General features: G+C 39.4%; 1 protein-coding gene and 1 long non-coding RNA gene across 5 annotated transcripts in view; one reads left to right on the forward strand and one right to left on the reverse strand.

The window, feature by feature from the left end:
• LOC309970793 overlaps positions 1 to 14,005 on the forward strand; it is a 214,695-nt gene extending 200,690 nt beyond the window's left edge. Inside the window, exon 2 of the long non-coding RNA XR_014326705.1 lies at positions 13,912 to 14,005. This is a non-coding gene — a long non-coding RNA (uncharacterized lncRNA). The remainder of the gene's footprint in view (positions 1 to 13,911) is intronic.
• FAM210A (family with sequence similarity 210 member A) overlaps positions 478 to 18,614 on the reverse strand; it is a 37,719-nt gene continuing 19,582 nt past the window's right edge. For 2 of the 4 annotated variants that reach the window (XM_082853413.1, XM_082853414.1), the window contains exons 2-4: positions 12,517 to 13,030; positions 6,213 to 6,324; positions 478 to 4,259 (exon numbers count right to left, since the gene is read on the reverse strand). In XM_082853413.1, the coding sequence (XP_082709539.1) occupies positions 4,026 to 4,259; positions 6,213 to 6,324; positions 12,517 to 12,989 (819 nt within the window). In that variant the 5' untranslated portion in view covers positions 12,990 to 13,030 and the 3' untranslated portion in view covers positions 478 to 4,025. Of the gene's footprint in view, positions 4,260 to 6,212; positions 6,325 to 12,516; positions 13,114 to 16,177; positions 16,413 to 18,614 lie in introns of those variants that run through there. The other 2 variants (XM_082853415.1, XM_082853412.1) reach the window with 2 other exon arrangements.

Genomic DNA, 18,614 nt, shown 5'->3' on the forward strand with positions numbered 1-18,614 from the left:
CTGGACATAGGGAGGGAGGGAGAGGTGAGGAAAGAAGGAAGAAAGGTTCTATGCATACCTCACAGCCAGGAAGAATGAAAATATATTGTGGCTACATGTGGAACATCTCTGACCTGTCCTACAACTTCTGCTCTTATGGACCATGCTGTCCCAGAGAAAACACAACGTGAAAGTGCTTTCTGTTCGTCTCAGGCTCCATGAGCCCTCTTACTTGTAGAGAGAAAACACAAGTGCTGAGGAGGACTTTGGGGCTGCCTGTGCACTTCCCACGAGCACTATCCAAGTCAGCGGAATAATGTCATACTCTGCCTTGAAGGCTTCTGAAGTCAAGCCACATTCTCTCTGCTGAGAGAATCATTCTTATCAAAATAGCCAGATAACTACCAGAAGATAATTATGATCTGTCATCATTACTGTTGGTGGCTGCCAGCGATTTACGGGGAAGAATACAGCTTGATTTTCAAAGCCTAACCCCGAAGAAGCAAGACAACCAAAAACTTGTTTTAATGAGTTAAAATGAACCAGCTTGACATGGAAGTCACAAAGGAAAAAAATCTCAGAGGGAAAACTATACCCAATCGGCACAAACTTAGCATTTCTCAAATGTAAGTTACAAGCTCAAAATGCAGGACAAATATCTTTCAAAAATCAGAAAGCCAGGCCAAAATTCACGGCTGAAGACAAATTCTGGCCAAGTCTCTAAGAGAAGGAGAATTCTTGCCTCTATTGTTCCTTTGGGTCAAGGAGGCAGAATCTTTTGGGTACTCCGTAATATACAGATGGACCAGGAGAGACCAAACAAAGCTCCTATTTGCGGAATGAATAATTAAAAGCACCCACCTCTGGTTCTGCAGATTTCTGGTTCAGGTGGTTAAATTCCAAGGCAGTAGAGAGGCCCATACTTTTTATGAACACTCCTGTGCAACTCCGGCCTCTAGGCCAATGTGACTGGACGCACCGTAGACCATGGCTTGGGAAAAGCCCACTGAGTAAGCATCTAATACCAAAAACCACTTCAAACCAATGTTGGTAACACTTAATCTAAATGTATTTTACTTTCTTCTAAACTAACTCCATATCTTCCCTATGGAGATTCAATTTTGAAAATCTGAAATAAATGAAGGTCCCCATTTTAAAAAGTAAGATGTAGCCAACAGAAGAAATATGTCTATATTACCATGAAAGCAAGTATTTTTCAGACAGAATCCTTTAATAATTCAGAAATGTATATCTCACCAATGCATTTTATAAAAATGGTATCATCTCAAAGGTATCAGGAAAGATGCACGTACTCTTTCTGACTCATTTGCTAAAACATTTTCTGTCCATTTCATTACCATCACCATACTCTACAATCTTCTACAGTGGCTTTGTTCAGAACATCTGAATTTGGATAAGAAATCCTGAAGATGAACCAAGTGGAAAGAACACAAGAAAGAGCTAGATATGTCTAACGTACAACTTGCTTCTTTTCTTCAAACACCTCTTCTGCCCAAACTGTTAAGATGTTTATAAAATTCCTGGAATTACCTTCTGAGGTCACTGAAATAAGACAGCCAATAGCTCCACTGCTTCCTAGAGCATAAAGGACTACAGTAACGTCTTCCATCTGTAAATAAATGGAAGGCAGATTCTATAACAAATAAGCTGAAGATTATATTTGAAGGCATAGTTTTATTATCTTTACTAGTGGCAGGAAGGTGACCTTAATACATGAACTCTTTCTCCTTTGTTGGAATCTGCAAATAGCACCCTACTGTATGCAAAATGTTGGTTCAGTAAGAGACATTTTTGTGGTACTTTAAAAGGTTGGTTTTGCTATTTTTCTTGAATAAACTAAGTCTTTTTTTACCTAATCTATTTTTCATTTCAATTGTTAATTTGCTGAGCAAACACTTTTTATCTATTTTATAGGTGTTAAATTAAATCTCAGCCATGGTTCCGTCTTTACCCTGTCAAAAATCCTACTTAAATACAGATGTGCACACCAGACACAGCAAGTATAAGGCTTATTGTAAATGAAATGGTTATGATATTTACCACACACACACACCCGGATAATTTAACTCAATGCCCACTATGTGCTGCTGGCCTGCTATGAATACTCCACACGCATATTCCAGGGGTCCCCCTTTCGGCTCTTTGTAGCTTCCCTTAAGGACTAGGTTAGCAAGATGAGAGCAGCAGCATTTGACAAGATCAGATATTCCTGATACCAAATAATGACAAAAGAACTTCTTACACCTTCAGAGAATGTTTTACTAGAGAATTTCAAAGCACTCCCTATTATCTCACTTTCTGTAACTGGACAAACACAACACAATTATGAAACTGGATGGCAACAAATCTCAAACAGGCTGAACCAAAGGTGGAAACTCAGGGTTATTAGTGCTTCTAAAGACCCACAATTTATCCTCATTGGAAAACACGCCCTATGCAATGTGAAAAGTAAAAAGAAAGTTTCATGTAACACATGATTTTAAACCGAGCAGTCTCAGTGGTTAAAAATAAACAAACAAGAAATTTGTTAATATCCATCTTAGCATTTAATATATGCAAAAATGTGAATTATTTAATAAACAAGCTAAAACATGTTCACTGTTTTTGAATTTGAAAATGTGCTGTCAATTTGAAATCACACGTTTGATCTGTATCAGGAGACAAACCATCCTGCCTGATCGGGCCTGCATGTGGCAGAGTGAGCCCTGCCCCCTCACCACTCTACCCACCCCCACAAAGAAGAGTCCAACCACAGCACAGCCAATATAATGATGAGACATATCAAATGCAAACATTTTTTTCCCTTTAAAGTATTCTCTAAATTTGGCCAAACTCAGTATTTAATATGAAAACCCTGCCTCACAGCAGTGATGCCTGCGGCCTTATCAGATCACTCACAACAAAGACAATCTAGAAAGAGGCCGTTCCCTCTTTCAACTCAAAGGTTAGAACTGAAGCAAAGGCAGTTAGAGCAAAAGGAAACACACAAACACATCCTCAAACACACCCACACAAATTGTGGCGACTTTCACATCTGAAAACAACTGAATTTCATTCCAAGCAGGTTTTAATGACAGTTTGCTATTTAAAAAATTCAAGTAAAATGCTCAAGTAAGGATGTTTCAATGCAAGAGGAAAACAGCAGCCTACAATCTTAAAATTTTACTGCATAATGGAATCAAGACCGACTCTGGCTGGTGGAGACCAGGTGGCAGGGACAGGCAGGTCCCATCCTCCCAAACCTGCACTGCCGAGAACCACAGCTGCAGGCACTGCTAAGCGTATCTGATCTCCACCATAAACTTAAGGTGTGATGATTTTCCCTTTTCCTCTGAGAGATCAGTTGGAGAGGACATGATGCAGGAATAACAGTTTTACATTCTGGGTGAGAAAGTGCTATGACCGCACAGATTTGCTTAAAAAATTTGATTATGGCAAGCTTCAGGTAAAAATCATTTTTAAAGGGTCAATTTTTCATTTACATATAACCAATACATCTTATTTACATATATATGACCCAATTTTCATTCAGCTTTCTTTATATGAAGTCTACATTTTAACTGGTATGTAACCGTTATATACTATCTTTAGAGAAAGACTAAATATCCTCTTATTCACAGGCAGTTCTGATGATAACAGTTTGTCTCCACATTGAGAAGTGAATATCGTTAAAACCTCAAATAACAAAAAAGATGAAGACCTAGTGTTAAATCTGTGTAGGGCCGCACCAGCTATTCAAGGAGTCAGCAGCTATCTAAACACAAAGCAAGGATGACTGAAGACATGGACCACTGCTTAACGCTGCTACTGACATGAAATTCTTATACTGGGTTCATTTTTTCTTTTCAAAAAACACTGATTTTTCTAGTGATGTTCAACTTTAAAAAGTTATCTTAGTTCTTTAACCCTCAGAGAACTGCTATATTTAGGCTGCTAACCAAAAAAATAATCAAGAGCATGTACCTTTGTCCAGTCCCCAAGGGTTAAAGTGCAGGAACTGTCTATAACCTGGTATATAAGGCACCCTATTCCACTTTTTTCTTAAAAGAAACCTTTCCTTTGGTTTCTTGCAGTTTTTCAGTAAGTCTGTCCTTTGTCTCCTCCATTTTCTCTGTGAGGAGCTCCTTTGTCTCCTCCATCCTGTCCTGCAGATACTCCTTCACAGGGGGTGGTGTCGACATATAGCCACGGCTGCGCAGATACTTCACAGTGAAGGAGGTCCCCCCCAGGGTCACAGTGTACCGCGCGGGCGTTGCAATCTGTGGGAAAATGAAATGGACAGATCAGTACTGATTACAACTGTTGTCTAAAGCAAAAACAGTGTGACGTTAAAATTCTTGTTAATAACCAAACTATCAATTACTTTATTGCTTCATAAGGCTGTTACATCCTATATGGTTTTCCCTCCTAACATTCCGTATTTGTCACCTAGACACTGACCCAGGATTAGAGAACATTCACAGGGGCAGCACCAAAGTTCTGTACCCATGTGCTAGTGAACCTGGGGGGCAGACTCACTGAGAACCAGAGGGAGGGCTGAGGACCCTCCCTATAACAAAGGCACATGCGTTTCCACTCCCCAGAAACCCTGCCGACCTGCACACACTATTTATCTAAACCGGAACCAAACTGAGGGGCAAGCACAGGCCAAATGTTTATTCTTCACTGAGTTTAGTTTAGTTTCACTTCCAAATCTCTTTTCTTTGGCTTTTCCAGGCTTTATGCTACTTTCTCATTACAGTCCATGCTGGGCTTGGCATCCCAACCAGGAACTTCCATGAGGCCAAAAAGTGGTAAAATGGCACACATATAGGAGACATGTACACATGTCAACTGACCAGAGGTTTAAGGTCCCAAACTAACTAGTAGATGAACTGGTACAAAGGGAGAACTGTAAGAGCACAGGCTGCATCACATTCTGAGGCAAGAAACCTCAGTGTCTGCTGCTCTACCTGAGAAACCAGGTTACAGAAACCAAACACCCAGGTGGACCCTCCACACCTCTTTCCTTGCACAGGAACATGAGCAGAGCCCCTGCTGACGCCAGCCCACCTGCGTGCCAACCTTGTGTTTCAATTCCAAGCAGGCCAACAGGCACTGAGCACTGATGTGCCTCCAGAGCACAGCACAGGCACAGTGGAAATACAAAGAAAGAAGACATAACTCTAAATTCCTAGGAGCTCATGATCAAAGACAACAGACATTAAAAAAAGACTTAACACACAGACTGTGAAATGAGAGCATGGGATAAGGAACAGTTATAATTAGGGAAATGGTTTCAACCATCATGACAGTTGGATTAAGGTTAAATTATATACACTGTAACTAAAAACTTGATAACTTATTAATTTAATAAGTTTTAATGTTGAAAAACTCAGCAATTAAGCTTTAGCCCTCTAGTCAAAATTATCATATAAGAAATCTCCCAATATTTCAGAGGATTTTAATGAGGATGACAGAATAAAACAACATTATTTTTGAATACTACTATAAACCCATAATTGTAAGTATTTTCATAACAGTAGTAAAATAACATCTAGTTTCCCAATCTCTTCTACCTGTTTTCTTAGGATAAAGCTACATAGAACCTAATTTTTTGTCAGTTGAGAAAAATTAGATTAATATAGCTAAATTCCACAATTTACAATATGAGTCTTCTCTTCCAAAATAAAGACCCATAACTGTAAAAACTATCTATTTACAAAGATGTCATTCTCTGAATCCAGACAACAACTGTAAAGACAATGAACTCCAAAATGAAACATACATTACATCAACAACTAAGTCTAAGGTTTATCACATAAAACAATTTGATTAAACTTTACTATTTTACTTTTTAGAAAGATAAACTATTATAAACAGTAAAATAAATGCTAAATTTCACTAACATGTCAGGTGGCATGTGGATCTCTGAATAAGGAAAATTAATGTACTATCAATAGGAGAAATGTCACAGAGACAACCTGTTCATTAGAAATTCAGAAGTCTCACTTTGTCTCATCACAGCAGGTTATGAAAAACCTACCTATTCTTAAGGCAATTCTTCCTAAACCACCATTTTATTTACCCTTAAAAATTTTAGTTTACTTTTAATCATTAGACATGTAAGAGATGAAACACGGTATTTTAAGTTACAAACGTAACCCTGGGAGCAAGCACGGAGTGTTACAGAGGTTCAGTGTGAGGAGCCATCTACCCACAGCAGTACCTACCTTAAACAGGGCATATGCTGTCAGTGCATTTCCACTCTGGGAATTTTTCAGAATGTTTACTACGCTGTCAGGTAACCCAATAAGTTCTAGAAAAGGAACGACATTCACTCCTCTAAGAAAGAAACAAAGTAATTTATATATACATATAGATAAACTTTTAGGGATAAATATTTTCAAAAGATTATCTGAAAACATCAAAACCAAATTCTGTTTAAAAGTCAATCCTGCACCACCAAGCACTCTAATTTCACTCTAAAGGAACAACATGTGCATGAACACCAGCGTCCTGCTGTGTCTCACTGTTCACAGCTTCTGTTCATGGACATCCCTAATTAGCACACTGAGAAAAATAGAATCATTTATCAGAGAAAAATTAATAGCATTAAGTAACCTAAGAGAAATGATCAGAAATGATTCTAATCATTCTCCTGATCTTATAATCTTTAGTTCCTTAGAATGATCCAACTCAAAGTTTAAGACCTAAGATTTTTTACCTCTAAAATTACATGTCAAACTATACTATTATCATAAAAACAAGTGATATTATAACACCACTTACTGTATTATGCAAAAAATAAATGATTCTATGGGTTTCATGAAAACTTCAATTATTCTAAAAAGATGCTTCTATTCTATTATCAGACTTAAAAGGCAGGTAAAGAAGCAATTACCATGAATTGCAACAAATTTTTGGAGGGAGGGAAAGAAGGCAGAAAAAGTCTCTAATCCAACTGGTAAACCCTAATTTCTTTTTAGTTTCCCTGAGTGTCAAGTTTGCCACGCCGGAACACTCGTGCTCTCCCAACTCTCTCCCTCACTGCCTGTAGTTTTGCAGACATTGTGAGCCTTCACCTCAAATCACAAGGTTCTTGTTCTGTGCTTCTCCTTCATAAACATAATAAAATCACAGCCAGGAAACTTAACATGTAGGACAGTATATTTAATACAAAAGTACGTTATTTAATGTTAAAATTCCCTGAATTGGGGCTTCCCTGGTGGCGCAGTGGATGAAAGTCCGCCTGCGGATGTAGGGGACATGGGTTCGTGCCCCGGTCCGGGAGGATCCCACGTGCCGTGGAGCGGCTGGGCCCGTGAGCCATGGCCGCTGAGCCTGCGTGTCCGGAGCCTGTGCTCCACAATGGGAGAGGCCCGCGTACCGCAAAAAATAATTCCCTGAATTGTCCGGTGAGTCCCTTGTCACTATCTTGTCATGTCTTCCAGTTCTTCTCCAGAAGCGCTGCTCAGCACTTTCTGTTGAGGAGGAAGGCAGGACCTCTTTTTTGATGCTGAGATTTTTGAAACTCCCAGGCCAGCTTTGTGGTAGAACAGCCTTTCATTTGGATTTGTCTGATTGTTTCCTCATGATTAAATTTGAGGTAAATGTTTTCAGACAGGAAAGATGCAGAATTGATTCTATGTCCATCTCAGAGCATCACAACAGGAGCCACACACTCAGTCTGTCCTGTGAGTTTGACCTGGTGTTTGACTTGTGTGAGTTTGACTTGTGGTTAAGGTCGGGTCCACAGGTTGCTCCTCTGTACAAGTACTCTTTCTCTTTGTAATTAAGAAAGGGAACAGCCTGGATCCATTATTATTACAGTAGTAGTAATCTATTAGTTTATTTTTAATATTAAAAAATAATTTGCTTAACTGGGGAAAAGCTGTCCCTCTCTGATTTCACTATAATACTAGGAGATCAGAGACTAATCTCAATAGATACGGATGATCATCACCAGGAATTACTGGCCATCTATACAAGAGGAAACCAGACAACTGAAAGAAACTTTAAAGAGTTAGATATAAAAATCAACTACAAGTCCAATCCAGTTTCTTTTATCTCCACCCTCATTTCCTTTTCAAATCTCTTAAACGACAGAACCCCACTGAAGCAAGACTTAGTACTACAAAGATTTAGCGATTCTGTGGATCTAATCAAGTCACTAGGTACAATAACATCCTACCATAACATGCTAATCATCTCTTCTGGTACCCGTACAATTACCAAATTATTTCATTAATCATTTCTTAGTTCAGACTAAGCCCTGTATGTAAAATCTACATATTTAACAGCAATCATGCAGGGGGGGAAAAAGACAACATGTGGCTAAATATAAGACCAAACTGAGTGATTTAAAAACACAAAAAAACAACTGGGACTTCCCTGGTGGTCCAGTGGTAAAGAATCTGCCTTACAATGCAGGGGATGCGGGTTCGATCCCTGGTCAGGGAACTAGGATCCCACATGCCACGGGGCAACTAAGCCCATGTGCCACAACTACTCAGTTTGTGCGCCTCAATGTGTAGCCCACGTGCCACAAACTACAGAGCCCACACGCTCTGGAACCCGTGTGCCACAAACTACAGAGCCCACGTGCCCTGGAACCCACACGCCACACCTAAAGAGAAAACCCACAGGCCACAACTAGAGAGAAGCCCGCACACCACAACGAAGAGCACTCGCACCGCAATGAAAGATTCCACATGCCTCAACAAAGATCCCATGTGCTGCAACTAAGACCCAACACAGCCAAAAATAAATAAATAAATGAATAATAAATCTAAAAAAAAAATTATCATAGGGCTTCCCTGGTGGCGCAGTGGTTGAGAGTCCGCCTGCCGATGCAGGGGACACGGGTTCATGCCCCAGTCCAGGAAGATCCCACATGCCGCAGAGCGGCTGGGCCCATGAGCCATGGCCACTAAGCCTGCACGTCCGGAGCCTGTGCTCCGCAACGGGAGAGGCCACAACAGTGAGAGGCCCATGTACCGCAAAAAAAAAAAAAAAAAAGAACTATCATAAAAACAAACAATAATGACCAAGATATCTTGCACAAGTATCCTGTGTAAAATAAAGAAGCAACCACCTGGTCCCACTTTTTTCTAAACTATTGATTTGATGACTTAACTTTTAAAAAATAACTTTCATTTCCTTTGGAATTACTAAATATGAAGCATTAATGAGGGTCTGATCCAAATAGTAATATTCACTCTTGTCACAAAAGTTCCCTCAGCCTGACAGAAACCTGTGCTTCACAAACCACCAGCTTTATGGATGTTCCAAATGATGCAAAAGTATAGCCACAGTCTGGATGAAGTGCAGTGAAAACCAGTCAGGACTGTGCCTCAAAATGGATCTGTAACTTTAGAAATTTGAGGCCCAAATACAAGGCATCTAAACGTAGAGACAAAACCATCCTCAAAGAGCTTCATTTGACCAAACAGAGAACTTCTTGTTAGAAGATGAAAGATCTCTGCAACTTTTCCAGAGAGAGGCAACAACAAAGCTTAGTTTAACATAAAATGTATGGACTTCCCTGGTGGTGCAGTGGTTAAGAATCCGCCTGCCAATGCAGGGGACACGGGTTCGAGCCCTGGCCTGGGAAGATCCCACATGCTGCGGACCAACCAAAACTAAGCCCGTGAGCCACAACTACTGAGTCTGCGTTCTAGAGCCCACAAGCCACAACTACTGAGCTCACACGCCACAACTACTGAAGCCCGTGCGCCTAGAGCCCGTGCTCCGCAACAAGAGAAGCCACCACAATGAGAAGCCCGCTCACCGCAAGAAGAGTAGCCCCCGCTCGCCGCAACTAGAGAAAGCCTGTGCGCAGCGACAAAGACCCAATGCCGCCAAAAATATAAATTAATTAAAAAATAAATAAATAAATAAAATCTATGAGGATGCACAATTTAGATCTCCCTGAAATAAAATGTTTCAAAAGCCTGAGATCTTCATCACTGTGTTAACTAAATACAGAATGGCATTTTGCTCTGTGGTGCTGAGAGGCAGTAATGCTAGTTGTCCCTCAAGTTACAAACTATGTTTTCCCTTTTCTTTTAATAGTAAGTAGGCAACAAACAAATAACAGAGAACTTTTTTCAGCTAAAACCAAATAAAATAAACCCAGCCTCTAGTCAGTTGAATTGAAAACCTGTATTTAACACAATCAACTCCAACATCACAATAAAATCATCTCACAGTGAAAGATACACTGCCATTCAAGCATAAACTAATATTTTCTAAGTATCACTTCCCTTAGAACAAATCAACTTTCAATTTCTCAAGCATTAAGGACTTAACAAAACATTAGGGACTGTTCTGGAAAGCAACACATCCTACCTAATATAACTTAGCTATGTGATGCTATAACAGAACTGGACCAGTGGTCACGGTGGGGCAGTAGAGCTGGGTCTGGGAACCAAATTTCCATGCTGACAAAGAGCCAAAGTCAGGCGGTGATGGATGAGGTATACGACTTTAAAGTGGGCAGTCCCACCACATTTACACACAGGCATTCACAGAAAAAAGAGGGGGAAAGACAAAACCAAGAAAGGTGGACTCCACAGGGGACAGCAGAACGCCACCACAACTGCATCAGTGCAGACACCACCGAAAGCGTCCTAAGTCTAATTAATATTACTAGGTTATTTGAAGGTCTGTTTTTTTGGTTATAGAACTCTTTTACTGAAGGCAAGGAAAAGTAAAAGGAACAAAAGTACTCTTTTTAATAGTCCAAACAAGAATCTCATATTCAATTATTAAAAACTTAGATTTCTCCCCCTGAGGCCAGGAGGCTGAATGCTTATTAAAGGCAACCTAGCAAAGGCAAAAGAAACATGGAAGAAACTCATCATCATCCACAACACCAAATCAGAAAAATCCTACATGGCTCAAAAAAGAAAATTCAATATGTAGAAAACTATTCATTAAATAGAAGAACTGAATGCCTATGAAATTTTTATTCAAAATGGTACACGATTTTAGGCTCTGTTAAAAAACTAAAGGCAGTTCTGAAGATTTCTATAAATATTTTTATACATGTCCAGAAAATGTCATTAATAAAAAGATAATTCCATAAAATGCACATATAAGAATCTCTGCAAAGAAAGGAATTCTTAAAGAAAATGATACATAATGAAGAAGGAAATAACTGAATAACAAGAACTAAATAGAAAGATATGAAAAGAAACAGAACAGCATCAATTATACAAGGTTAAAAAAAAAATCCTTTTATTCAACAGAACTTTTGTAAAGAAACATTTCTAATCCCATGTTTCCCAAGAATAAGAATAGTCTCCATTCCATCATCTTTTAATTTAATAAATGATAAGCTTTTTCCAATGAGTGAGCTTTACATTAAAATATTTAATACCTTACTGTCAAACCATTAAATATAACCCAAAACTGAAAATCAGTGGACTTTTGGAAAGTATAAAATAATTCTAAACCCATTAGAGGAGTTTACAAAAACATCAAAGTGGTCTTCACTGTGCATCTCATTGCCTGCAGGATGGTAAGCATACTGTTCATAGGTCACACCCAGGCCACAGCAAGAAAAGCCACACACCACTCGGGACAGGCACACGCTGGCACACTCAGTTCTGCTGGTGGCAGAAAGAAACTGGAAATCACTGATAATCTGTTTCTACGTGTACTCCTGCTCCTAAAACAGTGTGAATGATACAACTCACTTTAAAAGAAAGGAACAGTAATTAACAAGAAAGGTACATTTAGAAATTCTACCTTTTATAATACCTGGAGGCTAGGACCACTAAATTAACTTTTTAAAAAACATTTACTTTATTGTAGTAAAAAATACCTAACACGAGATATACCCTCTTAAGATTTTAAGCAGACAACAAATCAACTTCTGATCAGAACAAAAGACCTTACCTTGACATTCATCAGATGTAACATTAAAGCATAAGTCTGCAATTTGTTCATTTTTGTGTCTACAACAGATACAAGCCAGGCTTTGCAAAATCTTACTAATTTCCAACCAAAACCATACACATGGCAAAATAAGTTATCTTTTCACGTTGATAAACACTGTAAGAAACATATAAGTACAGAACTAACTCACGGTGCTGCCAAATCTCTGGAAACTGTCATTTTATTCCTATGCTATCCTATATGTTGATGGGACACAAGCATAGTGATTAAGGCTTGAAATCAGACTCCGAGTTATTTTGCGAAAAACTAAGTTATTTTGACTTATTCCTGCTTAATCTGTTTTCTCATTAATAAACTGGGAATAATTGCACGACCTGCTTCATATGGTTGCTGTGAGAATTAAATGAGATGATACAGTTATAAAAATTTTAGCATAATACCTGCTGTACACAGTAAGTGAATGTTAGCTACTGTTATTAAAATGTGGAAAACTGCTATGAAAAAATAGTCATCCTCTATCAATTGAAGACATTAAAGCATTTAAAAAACTACTTAAAGGCTTTCATTAGTACAATTAAGATTAACATTCTGATAAAACAGGGAAAGGCGCTCAATCAAGCAAAAACTTACTTTATGGCTGCATAATAAAACGTTCCAAACCAAACACCAGAAGTTATTAGATGCACTGGAATCAAAACTTTTCCATATTGTCTAAATGTTTTCTTAAATCGTTGATAAAGACTAATTGATCTGTCTTGTAAAGGATCAGGTTCTTCCTTTTTTTCAGAGGGAGTTCCTGGGGATGTAGCACTGGATGACAGAACCCTCTTGGATAAGGTATCCTGCTCCCACTGTTTATGAAGGATCCCTGGTTGGGGTGGGTGAGCAATGAATGGCTTCCTTTCCTTTGCAACACACTGGGCAGCAGGTAAGTGCAGCCATCGTTTCTGAGGGCCCTGTACCCAAACCACTCTGGATTCTGAGGTATACAAAAGTAATGGTCCCTTCATGTTTTGACAGTGTCCCAAAAGACCAGCTTTATCTGGTTCCATGCATGTCCTATGTGCCAGTCGCAATACAGTCTTTGGTACGTTCCATTGCATTTTGAAGAACGGAGATTGATGGATTTCAGCTTCTATAGAGACTAGATTAAAAAAAATTAGATTATACATAGATTTCCATTATAAACCAATCTACTTCAACATATATCATTAACTATTAAGAAGTAAAAGGATAGACATTGTTACCAAATCCACAGAAATTAATGTTAAGGTATATAGTTCTACCATACCAAATTTTAGAATTTCATTAAAACACATCATTTAAATATGATATAGTAAACCAGTCCAACAGACATCATGGACAGTAAGATTTCCGGGCTATTTTATTGCCACAAAAGGCATATTTGTAGGGCTTCTGTCATTCTACAAAGAAGCAGTATAGTATAACAGAAAAATCAGATCTGGAAGCTAAAGAGCTGGGCCCTAATGTTTTGGGGTCATAATTCTATGCAACTGTCTTTTAGATTTGAAGCCTAAACCCACTAGTAAAACAAGGATTACTTCATAGGTTTTTACAGGAATTATATGAAATGTATGATGAAAAGAAGTGCTTCTGTAAACTAACAAGCATCATATAAGTGTTAGTTATTAAAATATTAAGGTCTGATGAACAGTTGACATCAATACCATTTATTCTATAATGCTTTTAGACTAAATTATATAAAATTGTAAATTACATATGTTATTAACTGGTGAGAACAGACTTTTCCAGAAAGCTACAACTTTGTTAAAAGACAGGATAGAAGGGCTTCCCTGGTGGCGCAGTGGTTGAGAGTCCGCCTGCCGATGCAGGGGACACGGGTTCGTGCCCCGGTCCGGGAAGATCCCACATGCCGTGGAGCGGCTAGGCCCGTGAGCCATGGCGGCTGAGCCTGCACGTCCAGAGCCTGTGCTCTGCAATGGGAGAGGCCACAACAGTGAGAGGCCCGCGTACCACAAAAAAAAAAAAAAAAAAAAAAAAAAGACAGGCTACTATAATTTTAAAAAAACATGGACTTTGAAATAAGATGGGCCCAATTGAGTTAATAGTGGTATTATTTTGAGCAAATTACTTAGCATCTCTAGACACAAAGTTTCCCCACTGGTAAAATAGAATTATTGTATGCATTATTATATAGCAAATCAGTTCCCTTCCCTCAACATCAGGCAGTGCCACCTAACCCCTAATCTTCACCCGCACCTTGCAACAGCTACCTCTTCAATTCTAATACATTGAGAATAGATGATCTTATTTTTTATAAACTGTGTACTTAATAAGAATCACAAGTTTTGAGTTAGCACCTCAGTAAATTAAGCACTCCAACAAATACAGATACACCATCTTACATGAATGTTTGTTACCTGGGATACAAAGCTGTCATTTAAAAACAACTACTAACAAACTGTCTCCTTATAAAATTAATCCCAGACTCATCCCTTCCTAATTAATAATTAACTTAGCTTCTATCAGGCTCTCACAGATGATCCAACAACACAAGGCAAATGGGCTGTGAAATGAAACCGCAAATCTTGCAAAACAAACAGGCTCCCAGGAAGCCTTTAAAGGTGATACTGGAGATGGCTGAATCAAAGCAAAGCCAGTGAAAAGTGACAGAAGACTCAGACCAGTTAATAACCAAAGAGAAAAGCTACAGGGTAATGACATGTGCTTCAAATAAAGAATGATTTAAACACTAAATGACTAAGACCATTCAGAGAAATGATTAAGTCTGTAATTATTTTTACAAAACTGACTTATTTTTTTGTTGTGAGTCAGACAGTAAGTAAAGGATATCTTACTGTGCTCGTCTACCACCCCTATTTTATCTATAAATCCATGCCATGCCTATGCCAAGGGGAAAAAACACCAACTGGTTATTTATTCTAAGAATTAGCTCAGTTGGAATTATAACCTAAAATCTGTCAAATATAAAAATTCATTTAGAAACTTTTACTATGAATTTTTTGGTCTCTATTTTAGATGAATTTATTTTGAGGCTTTTCTCCAGCACCATTCATTACCTTTGAATGATTCCGGTCCCTGGCATTAGTACAGGTGTTTTCTGAACTCAAAAGGCTTTTTCTCTTTTAAACTTATTTCCTTTACAGGGCAGTTTCCCAGGAGGTGAAGTTCCCAGAAGTCTAACTTTCAGATAACTGGATTATTATGTGTTTGTGTTAGTGAATAAAAAGAAAAAGGATTTTTTAAAAAGGCTCTTTCCAAGCTTCCAGTTTGCATCCTTTCCCCCGGTTTCAACTATTCCCCTCCCATTTTTAAAAACATCTTTATTGATATAATTCACATAATATACAAGTCACTTATTCAAGGTGTAAAATTCACTGATTTTTAGTATATTCACAGTTGTGCAACCATCGCCACAATCTAAATTTAGAACATTTTCATCACCCCCAAAAGAAACTCCAAATCTACTGCAGTCACTGCCCATTCCCTCACCCTCCCAGTCCCAGGCAACCACTAGTGTACTTTCTGTCTCTACACTTGTCTATTCTGGACACTTCGTATAAATGGAATCACACTATGTTATCTTTTGTTCCGAATCATGGGGAGCTGGGGATGTTGTGGGGGGAGTGGAGGTGGTTTGAAAATAGATTCCTGGACTCTCTTAGACCTAATAAATCGGAATGTCCTGCAGTCAAGTCACACCTGACAATATGAACTTAAGAACCATTTCTCTAAGCCCATCAAATGGCTTCAGTGCCAGATGCAGCATGGCAGCAAAAATATCATCCATCATCACCATCATCATCATAATTGTGAGATGTTTTTGATTTTGAGCCCTTAGTATGTGGTTGGTGCTTTACAAACATTTTACACGTATTAACTCGTTTTATTTTTGTAACAACCCTATGACGGAGGGACTACTGTCATCACTTTACATTTGAGGACACTGAACCAATAGCTTGCCCAATGTCACTCAACTGTTGAGTGGAGGAGCTGGGATTCAAACCCAGTTTAATCCCAGGCCCATACATACTGGGTCACTAAGCTAACATGGCCACTTCTAGAAGGAAGAGACAGTGCCAATTTTCAGCAAACCAAGTCATATAAGACACATGGTCAAAGCTCTCTAAGGAAACACAGGGCCCAAAAAATGAGTCAAATTTTACATTAAAAACTAAATCAATTTAAATTTAAATGGGTGGGTGATGGCTAGACTCCCAAAGGTATCCAATCACAATACTGGTGACATACACATTAAGACTCATGCGATTTCAAGGAACAAACCTACTTCAGATGAGTGCAAATAGAAGTAGAGGGCAGGGGCTTCCCTGGTGGCGCAGTGGTTGAGAGTCCGCCTGCCAATGCAGGGGACACGGGTTTGTGCCCCGGTCCAGGAAGATCCCACATCCACAGAGCAGCTGGGCCCGTGAGCCATGGCCGCTGAGCCTGCGCGTCCGGAGCCTGTGCTCTGCAACAGGAGAGGCCACAACAGTGAGAGGCCCGCGTACAGCCAAAAAAAAAAAAAAAAAAAGTAGAGGGCAGGCAGAGACTGAGTAGTATATTCAATATTCTGGAGTGAACAGGCTTCAGGAACATAAAATGACAAAGTAGAAATTTTCTTGTCTCACAGTCAGCACCTGTGTATAATGGCCTCAGCTCACTGGCAGCTTCCATTTCTTGATTTTACTAGTCTGCTCATATTTTCAATTAAAGATAAAAGTTTCTGGTTACTGGCCAATAACGGAGGCGCCATTCCTCTTAAGCCCTACCCAGATCAAGTCAGCTATATCTGGACAGGTGAATGAGTGGGCCTGAAGAAATTGTGAACTAACAGGCACCTAAAATATTTCTGATACACAGGGAGAATCTGGAGAACTTAATTTTGAATTTCTTCCAGTGAAATACAGTAATTCCAGTAATAAATATTTAAATCATGAGACTTAGCTTATTTCCTACAGAACGGTGACACGTTATTTTCCTGCTCCAGCAGCATGAAACTTTCATGTCTAGAGATGAGGGCACTGTTCTGAATTGCTTAGAATAATTTCTAAGTAAAGCCTGGTTCTTTTAATGACCTCCTTAATTTTAGTAAGCAGGCTATAGCATCTAACTTAAAATGGAAAGCTTGGAATCTGAGAGGTCAGACTGCCTGGGTTCAAATTCTGAAAACCTTATTTATAAACTATGTAACCTTTGGACAAGTTTATCAGCCTCCCTATGCCTCGGTTTCCAATTTGTAAAATGGAGTTAATAATAGAACCTACTTCATAGGGTTGTTGTAAGGATAAAATGAATGAATACATGTAAAAGGTTTAGAAAATACCTAGCATGCAGCAAGTGCTCAGGAAATGTTACAAGTTATTATTATAAGTAAGCAAAATAGCCAATTGCCCTTATTTGCAGTGGTAAAGCCTGAGGATCAGTGCTTGAGCCAAAAGGAGGTTCTATAGGATAAACAGTTGCTTAGGATGGGTCTGGCCCAAAATTTAAAATTTATATGAAACTGTAACTAATCAATTCCCTAATACCTAACCTTTCAGAGACAGGGCTCAGGACCAGGCATGAAGAAGCAGTAACACACATGCCTGAAAGTCAGGAGCCTCTCATGTAGTCCTGAGGCAGAGCAAAGTAGAGTGAAGACACAGTGGTCAAGAGTAAAGGCATAGGGGCTTCCCTGGTGGCACAGTGGTTAAGAACCTGCCTGCCAATGCAGGGGACATGGGTTCTAGCCCTGGTCCAGGAAGATCCCACGTGCCGCGGAGCAACTAAGCCCTTCCCCCAAACTACTGAGCCTGCGCTCTACAGCCTGCGAACCACAGCTACCGAGCCTGCGTGCCGTTAACTACTGAAGCCCATGCACCTAGAGCCCGTGCTCTGCAAAAGGAGAAGCCACCACAATGAGAAGCCCACGCACCGCAACAAAGAGTAGCCCCTACTCGCCGCAACTAGAGAGAGCCCGCATGCAGCAACGAAGACCCAACACAGCCAAAAATAAATAAATTTTTTTAAAAAAGAAGAAAGGCATAAGGAAGCAGTGGGAACCATGAGGGAGAGGGAGAGGGAGAGGGATGGGGAAAGGGAGAGGGGAGCTGAGTTAAAGGAATGAAGGGGAGGGTAGATGGACTGGAAACAAATGCCAGTGAGAAAGCACAAATATTAGAGTGCTGTTGGGATTCTAGGGCCACTATATCCTGAAACTGCAGTTCCATAAGGCCAAATGAGTTAGTTTATGAGACTCCTTTCCTCCCTCTATATCCTTACCATACCCATACTGCTCAAGGTTATATGAGCATGTTTCTGTTCCTCACACCTGGAAGCCTAAAACATTCAAGCAGCACTAGAAATACAATAGCTGCAAAAATTAACTAATTTATACTCTGTTCTTACATAAGAAATAAAAAAAACAATGACTAAAAAGTTAGAGTTGAAGCAACAAATTTCAATAGCAGAACCTGGTTGTCTATTATGTGAATTCAAAGTAACTCTTTTGTCAAACAAATTCTTATTTGTAAGTCCAACAAAGGAAATAACTAGAAGCAAAGTTGCTCAGATTAAAGCAGGAGTGAGAGGAATGGAGCCTCTGGTTTGCCCCCACCTCCTCCAGCTCACAGGGCACAGCCACAGAAGCCCTAACAGTGAAAACAAAATCTCTGTGAATGTTGGTCCTACTTTGCCTAATTGCCAGTTTCCCACCAGTCACAACATAGGCACGTATTCCTACTGAA

This window comes from Leucopleurus acutus (assembly GCF_964270905.1).
Source record: "Leucopleurus acutus genome assembly, chromosome: 13".
NCBI lineage: Eukaryota > Metazoa > Chordata > Mammalia > Artiodactyla > Delphinidae > Leucopleurus > Leucopleurus acutus.